Raw genomic sequence first — 11,380 nt, forward strand, 5'->3', positions numbered from 1 at the left:
CAAGGTTGAGTCTGGAAGTCTGATCTGTGATTTTAGAAAAATTCCCATATACTTATTTACCCCTCTCTTGTGATTAGATTGCAAAATACTAGTAGTGTGTGGGAAAACCAATAGTGAAAAGAAAATATTGAATGAAACCATGTCTAGTATTAGCATTGTTTTAACCACATGCAGCATGCCATCCACTAATTTCGAAACATGAGGTTTTTTTAAACTTTTTATTTTATTTGCTATTGTGTGATAATATTAGTTTTCTCCAAATTGTAGAGAAGGGAAGAAGCTTGCTGAAATTCCAATATTTTTTCTTTTTCCAATCCTAAAAATCTGGTATTTTCTGATGTATGCAATATATAGTGCTACCAAATGTGAAATGGTAAAGAAATTTGCACCAGCACAATTCTCAAAAAGCTTTCATGAGTAAATTCTTGAAGGAGAATACATAATTTTTCCCTCCTACTTTTTTTTTTTTTTTTGCCAGATTATTGATCATTTTGATGTTAAAAAAGAAGTCAAAATCTTGAGTAAATAATTTCTGATTTTGTACATAGTTTTAGTTACCACTTGATATGCAGTGTTTCTTCAAATTTTAAATATAATCTTTGTGTTAACTTCATTTAATTTTTTTTATTGTGTATGTTCAGATTTTTATCTCTAACATGTCAAATTTATTCTGTGAATTATGAATCAAACATTTTGATTCGCATGAAAGTGATTTATGAATCTTGTATTGAAGATCTCATTAAAGTGATTTGTGAATCACTCAACAGGGTTTGCATTAAAATGCTTTGTGAATCATACAAAGTGATACACATTTAAGTGATTTCTAAATCATGCATCACAATTCTCATTCAAGTGATTTACGAATCACGCATTGGGATTCATGTTAGAAGGATTTAAGGATAACTGTTTGCGATTCTCATCAAAGTGATTTATGAATCTCATTTAGAGATTCTAATTTTAGTTACTTATTGAATCGCATTTTGCATTGCAATGATTACCAGATTGGGCATCAATTTTTTCATATAAATGATTAGGAAACTGTGCGTTCAGTTTTGCATTAAAGTGATCAAAGAATCACTCAACGAGATTCGCATTGAAGTTGTTTGTGTATCACTTATCATGGTTTATGACTTGTTACTTTATGCATTATTCAAACTGTATCTTCTGCTATTCATATTGTTTCAATTTACGAAACCTATGTTGCATTTCAATTTGCTAGTCATGTTGTGATACATAATTTACGCAGATCTTAAATGCTTACTTCACATTTCATGTAATTTGATTTACATGTAACATATCGTGTTGTATATATATACAATATTAAAATTAGGCATAGTAAATTGTATTTACAAAATTTTGCGATTCGTGATCTATTTTAAAGAAAATAAAGTTTCGAAATCTTAGTTTGTTATCTGACAAAATATTGTACTACAAAAGATTTTATTATGCCCAAAATATATTACTAATATTCTGAGGTAATAAAAAGATTGTGATTTTAAAATTGAAACAAATATGCTAATTATTATTTTTCGATTAATTCTAATATGCTTTCTTAAATTTCTCATGAAAAGTTTTACTATTACCAGTCTTTAAAAGTTGGCAAGTATGCTAATGTTAATTGGACATTTTTTGTTAATCATCAAACTGATTTAAAGCACAATGTACTATCAAACCATTTCCATTGGTTGCTGAGGGCTACACATATTAAAAAATTGCCTCAATGTAAAATTAGTAAACTTTATAAACGCTTCAATGTAATAAAATCTGTTTGACATGTATTTTAGCATTACTGAGTAAGTCCTTGAATTTGTTTTTTTAAAAATGAGTGGGTACCCTGATATATATATATATACACAAGAAAACACGAAGAAAGTTAAGAAAACCAATAAGTTTCATTTATTGCTCATAAGCTGCAAGTAAACAGAACTCATTAGATAAGTTCAAGATGAAGATAAAACAAAGAAAAATTATAGACATATTATGAAAAAAAGGGGGGGGAATAATAAGTAAACAAATAACATACAACAGCTTAAAAAAAAAGATGAAATTTTATTTAAAAAAACCAGAGAAAAAAAGAGATATCTTTTCATCAGCTCACCCGATTATATCCGCAAAAAAGAGAGAGGATATAATCGTGTGAACTTTTTTTTTCTGGTTTTTTTAAATAAAATTTCATCCTTTTTTTTTCTCCTTTTAAACTGCTGTATGTTATTTTTTTACTTATTATCCCCCCCCCCCTTTTCATAATATGTCTATAATTTTTCTTTGTTTTATCTTCATCTTGAACTTTTATATATACAGTGCCCGCCGCTAATAAAATCACCGGATAATAAAATCAGCCGCTTTATAAAATCAAATCGGCAAGAACCGAATCGTTACAATATTAATACATGTTAAAAACATCCTTTAATAAAATCAATGCCGCCGCTTTTTAAAATCAAAGGTGCAATATTTCAGCTTTTTTTGTTCTTATTTATAAAATATTATTTTTTCGAAGTTTAAAGATTTTTTTAGAAGAAGCAACAGTTACTCACAAACCTGTGAAACAGGTGTGGTTAGCACTTTCCTGTGATATACATAGTGAAAAAGAGTTAAGGAAAAATGTGGGTGGTAAGCGGCGAGTTCATAGAAATAAATTTATCAATGTTAATTCCTTGACTTGAATGAAGTTTGGAGAAACCTATCTCACTCAACAGGGGGTCGAATTCTTATCTTACTTTTTTACTGAATGAACCATAGAAGGGAGAGAAGTTTCTTTTGTTATCTATCTTAACAGAGAACATGAATAGATTTCCAAAAACTGTCTGTGTGCATGTTCCATATTATTTTTAAGCCGTTTGAGTAAATTATAGTTAAAGTTAGAGCATATATCATTTTTAAGTTCGTTTGGTGTTAAATTTTATCAGCATGCCGAAAAGGAAGGATTTGAGTCTTAAAGATAAATTTGAAGTGTTGCAAAACCATAATCCCTGTGCAAAACTATGATAAGCTTCCTAAATGTAGTCAACGTGAAGCTTCAATGGAGACGGAGATGGGGCTCATAACTGTTTCGAAGAAATGATCAGCAAGGAAGAAAATGAAATGAACGAGAATTTTTCACGTTACGTAGCTATTGACGATAATCAGCAAACATCAGGAGAAAAATCTGATTCTGAAATTGTTATAGACGTCAAAAATTGCAAAGTTATTTCCCATCAAGAAATAGAGGAATCAGACTCAGAAGATGAAATAAACTCATCAGTGCCATCTTCAATGGAAGTCAGAAAAGCACTTAATGTATTGCGGCAAGCCTTAAAACAAAGAGGAGGAATATCGAAAACTATAAAAACTTCTATAAACTCTCAAATGATGTTGAAAAGTTAATTTTAAATACTGCAACTCAAGCAACCATTGATCGGTTTTTTGCAAAACTTTTGTAAATTTAATCTTATGTTGGGTTTTACTTTATTAAAATAATTAAATTAGCTAAAATAAAGCATTAATGTGGTCATTATTTCAAATTTAAAAGTGTGTGCATTTAGAATAGATCGTAAAAAAAAATTTTTTTTTCTTCAAATGTTGAATCGCCTCTTAATAAAATCAAAAGAGCATAAAACGAAAGTGATTTCAATAAACGGCGGGCACTGTATGTATATATATACATATATATGTGTGTGTGCTTTGGCTAAGATTGTTTTGAACCTTTAATTTTAGATTGGTTTCCTGTGGTCTTGGAACTATATGATCACAAAAAGGTGGAAAAACACTGGTACAGTTGATGAGCACTTTATGAGAAAAGTAATGCATGACTTCAAGGCTTTTTGTGCCAATCACGATTCCCGCCTTGAAGATTTTTGGAAGTATTCAGAAATGTCTGATTTTAAAGAAGATTCTTCAATGGTTATGGATTTAGAGTCATGATACTATCATATCATTAGGTGAGTTGTGTTGTGCTTGCTAGCTAGCAATAGTAACTTAAAGTTTTAGCCATTTATAAATGCTATTAGTTGTATATATGAATAAAAATGTCTTAAAAAGATGTTTAAAAAACTTAAATAATGCAACTAAGTTAAGCTAATAATCATATCTAAAAGTTGTATATTAGAATTTATATATTTTCCTTTATGTTGTCCACTAAGCTTCTATGCTCATATAGAAAAATACACTTTCTATCTTATTATATATATGCATTATCGGGTCAAAATTATGCAGCATTACTACTATGACCATTAAAAAAATAGAGCATAAACAAATGGAGTTAGGCCCTTGTTTGTGATGGGGTTTCACCTTATTAGTTCCTAGATAAGGAAATACATATTAAATTGTTTTACCATTGAATAAAATTTCATGCTTTTGCAATGCACAATGTAAACGTATGAATGTTAAAACTCACCTATTCATGTCTTCTCTATTTGTTGTAATAAATTGGACTTTTTAATTTATATAGTATTTTATCATGACCACCTTTTGTACATGATTTTAGAATCCTGATCAAAAATGCAGGAAAAAATTATAAACACTAAGGTTCGAAACTTATTATTTAAGTTTGAAAAAAACAAAAATGTCATTAAAATCAAATGAATCACTGTTAAAGAAGGAATGAACGAAAATGTCAAAACCTGTTTTGATTCCATCATGAGGAAACAAAAAAGGGTTGAAAGGAAATTATTTTAAAAGCACCAAATTTTCACGAGGCAAACAAATTAGTTTTGCTGTTTTTCATTCTAACTTCCTTATTTGTGATGTTTATTTATTTTTTTAAACTTCTTTCTTATTAATAAATTACACTTTATGTACATATTTTTGGCGGGAGTATTAGAAACATATATATTAAGAGTGATCACTATTGAACACTGTCTATACTCTTTTATGAGAAATATTAACTAGTACTTTTGTGTTCATAGATTCCAGCAAGTTGAGAAATTCCTAATCAAGTGGCTTTCCCAATATCGATATTGTGATATTATATGTTACTTATGTCATATTTTAATGTTATAATGTATGTGTACATAATTCTATTGACTTTTATTGTAAAGTTTTAACAATGCAAATTATTTTCATATTGTGTGCAGACTTAAAAATTATTGTAAATTTTTATATTTATACTTAGCCTGTAATTATTTTATTAATAAAGAGTTTTTAATAGATTGGATGATTTTTTATCAATCAATTAACAATAAGGTTTGATTTTGTAAGAATTATATATTAGTTTTAAATGACTGTAACTCAGGGCCCGATTAACCTCTGAAAATAGGGGAAGCATAATAGGATTTTGGGGGCCCCCTAACTTGAGCAAAAGAAACTTTTGATATTTTTCGCCCATAAACAATACATTTTAAAGAGGGAAGAACCATGTGAAAACTATTAGAACCTTAGAAAGGAATACAGAGATCCTATGCAATCATGTTGGACCCTTCTTTACGTGCTTTATAAAGCACGTAAAGAAGGGTCCAACATGTATAGTAGCCAACTATATATAGTAACAAAAACATGAGGGAGTAGCTAGCACATATGTTGACAAAATTTAAACATTTCACTAAATTAAATTATAAAATTACTTGTTGTTATACGAAAGGTTCTTTGCAAGATGAGTCTCTTTTTTTATGCCAATTTTTTTACTAGCGGCAAAACAACACAAAGCATCCCATTTATTAAGCATCCCATTTTTTTTCTTTTCGAGAGTTTTTGTTGGAGTCATTTTTTTTTCTTATTTCTTTTATTATTAATATTTTTTTGGCTACAAAAAATAAGAAATTGGGCCCTTAATTTCAGTCATTTGGGGGCCCCGCTAGAATTTAAAAGGGGAAGCACTTGCTTCCTGTGCCTTTTCGGTAATCAGGCCCTGCTGTAACTAATCCTATTATAAATGATGGGAATTAATTCTATGTTTATTAATAGTAAATAGTTAGTAACTAGGTCATTTGTACTGATAAAGCAAATACAGAGCAGCAAAGTTACAAACAAAAAAAAGAAGTTAGTATTATATAATGTTTGAACTTTCAAAGATAGATGAACATATTAAGTGTTGGGTCATGTACCAAAAAAAAAATTACCCTGATTAGCTTTAGTTCTAATGATATCGTTACACTATCAAAATAAATAACTATAATTAAAAAAATTTTAATTGTTTTATAAATACTTACTAAATAAAATTATAAAGTAACAATACTCAAATTTTGTTTCATTGAAATGATTACATTTGAATTGTAACAAATTGGAATTGCATGTTGAACAATCTAATGCAATTCATAAAAGCAGAAGTTGAAGAACAAATTAATTTTGTGATGTTGGAGTTTGGATAAAACAAACCTAAGTGTACACAAGGTTACAAAAAGAAGCAATGGCAGAAGAATCTTACAGTTTATAACACGATTACCACGGCCAATTTGTTGACAATAGCATCAACAGGATTGGCACTCAATTCTGGAGAGAGAAAAATTTCCCCGTGTTTTCTCTGCACATATTATAGACAATATATTAAGAGGAAAGAATTACTTTGCTCTTGTATAAACTATATTGGACTAACTATACTAGTTTTAATTGCTGGAAAAACTTGAGAGTAAAAAAAGAGCAGCTGAACATACTTAAATAATGCTGCAGTAAATGAAATAGTTTAGTATAGCTGAAATATCTTCCTTAAGCATCCCATAGATTGCGCTTTGAGTGGTCACCATTTTTTAAAAATGAAATACAAAATTCCCTACATTTTCTCTGTTTGTAAAGAAAAACTCAGAATTTCCTGCATTTTCCCTGTTATATTTTAAATTCCCTATATTTCTCGGGTTTTCCCTGTGGAATAGCAACCCTGATCAACTACAGCTGTAATTAAATGTATATTTTCTGATGGTAAGCATAAAAGTTTTGAATGTCTTAAAGCACAAAAAATAAGTTTTGAAGAAAGACAAAATATTGTAAAAGAAAATTGCTATTTTGCATGTCTAAGTATCGTGCACACAGTTAAAAGTTGTCAAGCTGCTTTAAGAGGCATAATGTGTTCTAGGAAGCATGTAATATTGATGTGTAATAAGCTGGCCACAAAAAACTTTTGCGAAAAAAGATGTTGTTGTTAATTTACGTCGCACTTGAGCTGTACAATGGGCTATTGGCGACGGTCTAACCAGTGATGCTTGACTTCGGTGATTTGCTGGGAACCGTGTCTTAACGATCAGTCCACTGCGGGACAAAAGATGAACACAAGAAGAGAATAATAACAGCATGACTCGAACAGTCAAAAAAAGAAGAACGCAAGTTGAGGATAATAACAGCATGACTAATTTTAATAAACTTAGTACTAGAGTATTTCTCCAGACTTCGAAAGACATGCTGGTATCTTTAGATAAAAAAAAAAAAGTGCAAGATTACTTTTGGATTTGGCATAACATAGATCTTACATTTAAAAAAATGTTGCAGGCTTTTTGAAGGTGTTGTCAGCAAAAAAGAGATAAAACATGACTGCTGCAAATTGTTGGTAAAGAATTCGAATAAAAAATTCTTTTGTAATTTCGCTACCTCGGATCAAGAGAAAATTTGTGAAGATATTCATCCCGTTTGTAACGGATCTTGGATAAAAGAACTGGAAGTGGATATTTTTTTATCTGAGGTTAGTGATAGCATTGGATCAATTGATATACTTTTCAGAGCCGACATTATGTAGAAAATGTTGATCAGCAAAAGAAAGATGCTGAAATCTGGTCTTATAGCAGTTGAAACCCACTTATGATGGACATTAATGGGAAAAGTACTTGAAGAAGATACCCCAAAGGAAAGCTCAGCTTTGGCAATGACCGTAACGTCGATGTTTGTAAATGATATTGATATATCTAATTTATGGTGGTTAGATTTGATTTGATTTAATAATCCTATTGAAATGAAGTCCAAGCAAGAAATTGACCTCTAAGCGAAAGAATATTTTTTGGAGACTGAGAAAATTAATTACAATGAACAGTATAAAGTTTGTTTACTTAGAGCAGATGACAAATCATTGTTATCCGATAATTTACACTTAGCTTGATAGAGACGACTTGAATACACCACTTCAAAACTTAAGTATATGATTTTGTACAAAAAATACTGAGATATTTTCACAAGTTGGCTCAAAGAAGTTCCACCAACTGAAATGCATAGTTAAGGGAATTATCTGCTTCATAGACCTGTGCTGAAACCGAGCAGTGCTACTACTCTGATTCGGCCAGTTTTTGATGCATCAAAACTGCCAAATCACCCGTCCCTTAACTAATACTTAGAATGTGGACTGAATTTCATTGAACTATTCTCAGACCTCCTGTTACAATTTAGAGAAACAATTCAGTGTTACTGGAGACATTAGAAGAGGTTTCTGTCAAATAAGCATTCAGAAGGAAGACATGGAATTTCTTCATTTCTTACGGTAGGAGAATTCATATATTCAAAAGAGGCATTTTTCAGGAATCAGGGTGGGAAAAAAATGGTAGTGATTTTTCTATTCTCATTTGAGAATAATGAAGTAAAAAATTTGGTTTTCTTTTCAGCAGAAATTTTCGCTCTAATTTTTTTATGCAGTTAGTTATTACTAATTATTTCCACCAGGGCTCGAAAAAACTCAGAAATTTTACTAGTCCCCGATTTATGTAATTTTCTCTTATTTATTACAGACATTTATATAAATTGCACAAAGAATTAGTAGTTACTAGGATTACAAATACTAGGATTACATTATACAGTAATAAAAGAAATTCTAGGTTACTAATAGTAAAACCCAGTATTTCTATTATGAAATAAATTATTTCTTTGATGAAATTATTTAAATAACAAAGGTTAAGTTATCTGTCAATTATCATGTCAATTTATCTGCGTTTTTTAAATGAATCAAATATGACGTTTGCCAGTTCCACAATCAAGCTAATGATTTACAGAGGTTTCTGCACAGAAATCTGAAAAAGGTTTTCCATTTAGGTAGATGCTCATAAATGCGTTTAACGCTTCTTGTTTAAGACCAGTAAGTAATGTGCTTTTTTGTAAGTTCATTGCTGAAAAGCTCCTTTCAACCGCTGCAGTACTCCCAGACAGAGAAAACATCAATTCCACCATGCGCAGTATGCTGCTGTATTTCGAGATCAGAGGGTCATTTTAGAAGTGAGGAGCTAGACTCTTGTAAGATAACAGAAATTGAAAATGTATCACGAACATTAACAGGAAAATGGCCGCCCGCGCGGACGCTGGATTCGAGAAATCTGTTGTCCGCGAGGAATTTTTGACTTCCGAGGACGGGCGGACGGGCGGTTTTTCGAGCCCTGATTTCCACATAGTTTTTAAAATCCAATATTTTAAATATGATGTCATTTATTACAACTGAATCATGAAATATAAACATGCATTTAGTAACCCTTTTTAAAGTTCGATTTGCGTTAATTCGTCGTCGATCTTTTTTTTTTTTTTTGGTAGTTACTGCATCGGATTTCACGATTTTTTTAATTATTTCTTTTAATGTGATGATGATTTACAAGATGCGAAAAGGAAATAATTAGCATGTTTACCCCTAACAAAAGGCGAGAATATCGCCCATAATAATATATTAATAATTATATTATTCCATTATAATATTCCTATAGGAATCAAAATGGTTTAATCACTCCACTACCACCAAATATCTACCGAAATATCGTTAATCTAGAAGAAGACTGAAGGAAGAAGAAAGGTTCCAGAGAGACTGAATTTGTAAACTGTATTTGCAAGCTTAAATTAGTCAAAAGGTAGGAGGATGTTAAAAATAATGAACGGAGAAGAAGCTAATTATATATTTTATCAGGTGTTAATAAGCATGAGTTGTGATAGCAGTCAATTGAGTCACGTGAGTTTTTTTTTTGTAAATATATGAAAAAAATCAGTTTTTGTGTTCCATGAATTATTTTCTCAGATTAATAAAATTGTTAAGTTTCAACACTTGACTGTATGTCATTTATTCATCAGTTTTTATTGGATTATACCAGGGGTATTTGTGAGCCACACTCACAAATCCTGAAAATTTCTTGAAGAAAATCATTAGTGACGCATTTCAAAAAATTTGTTTTTATAAATTTAAATCATTGATATTTTCACAACATGAAATTCTAAATAAATTATATGCAGCATAATTTAAATTAATAATTTCGCATAAGTTTACTTTCATCTTTATTATACTACAAGAAAAATTACCTACAAAAGAGATGCCAAGTATAAATTCCAGTTTAAATATTTTTAAATAAGATATACAAGAATTTTTATACATAAATGTGATCAATAACTTCTTGAAACTTCTGGATTTCCATCCGGATTTCGAAGAATTTCTAAATTGGGGTTAGCGAAATATCCAGACTTTTTCCGGAGCACAATCATCTCTGATTATACATATTTTTGCCGTTCTGTTATTTAACTTGATTGGATTTTACAATACCCTTTGAGTTGGTCTCCTGTGATTTTGCTTTTAGTTTCTTGCGTGGCGCTGCTCGGAAGTTGCCGAGGGATTATTCTGCAGTAGAACAAAATATGGAAATCTTCCCATGGAAATTAGCTATTCAATGAGAAACCTGTCTAGATCAAATCTCTGCTATCTTAAGGGTCGATTTCTCAGATATTGTACGGAACAGAGTATACTTTTGCTTCTATGATAGCATATGAATCAGTTGAACTAGGGATTTTTCAGATCTTGAAATATCTAAGAAATCAACCATTGATAGCAGAGGTTTGGTTTAACCACGCATTTGTTAAATAACCCTACACGTCTCTATATCAAGGGGATATTCACGTTCTACACGTTCATGGGGATATTTCCGTATCGTGATCTGTCAAGCCAACTGCAATCGCCAAGGTGACAAATAGATTTTAAACTTGCAAATTTAAAAAAAAAAAAAAAAAAAAACATGTAGATGTTTGCCCGGTGATTCGCGATCGCAACACTCGAATACGCCATCTGGGGAGAGACCGGTTTCATGCTTTTAGCCCTTCTCCCTTCCCTCTCCTCCTCTTTTCAGTTGTATAGGAATGTACTACGATATTTTCCCCTTTCTTAATATTTTTCCTTTTTATTTAATAAAAATATTTTGTAAAATTTCCATGATACTTTTCTTTAGAACTATGTTTAATGTAGTTTTCAGTTCCATATAGTTTTTCAAGTTAAAAGATTTTAATCTATATGAAAATCAAGAGAGAAACTAACGTACTTCCTTCCTCTATGACTTTCCACACGCTAATGGGGAAAGCATGTGATGTGTTGCCATAGGAAAAGAGTTCTGCTCTACGCCACCTGCAGCCCATTTCGATCGCCAATGGTTACGAGTTATACCTTTCAAGTTGGTCCCTTTCTGTGATTTTTTTTTTAGTTTCTCACTGGGCACTGCCCGGAAGTTTCCAAGACTTGGCGATTATTCTGCCACAGATCACGATACGG

General features: G+C 30.8%; 1 protein-coding gene across 4 annotated transcripts in view; it reads left to right on the top strand.

Moving 5' to 3' along the window:
- The window catches only part of Iml1 (GATOR complex protein Iml1), a 60,191-nt gene extending 55,065 nt beyond the window's left edge, over positions 1-5,126 (top strand). For 3 of the 4 annotated variants that reach the window (XM_043043847.3, XM_087167856.1, XM_043043849.3), the window contains 2 exons: positions 3,694-3,917; positions 4,884-5,126. In XM_043043847.3, coding sequence (XP_042899781.1) covers positions 3,694-3,900 — 207 coding nt within the window. In that variant the 3' untranslated portion in view covers positions 3,901-3,917; positions 4,884-5,126. The remainder of the gene's footprint in view (positions 1-3,693; positions 3,918-4,883) is intronic. The other variant, XM_043043848.3, reaches the window with a different exon arrangement.
- Positions 5,127-11,380: the final 6,254 nt, after the last annotated feature.

Source organism: Parasteatoda tepidariorum, chromosome 7 (genome assembly GCF_982258835.1).
Source record: "Parasteatoda tepidariorum strain Cologne lab strain chromosome 7, Ptep-v5.0, whole genome shotgun sequence".
Taxonomy (NCBI): domain Eukaryota; kingdom Metazoa; phylum Arthropoda; class Arachnida; order Araneae; family Theridiidae; genus Parasteatoda; species Parasteatoda tepidariorum.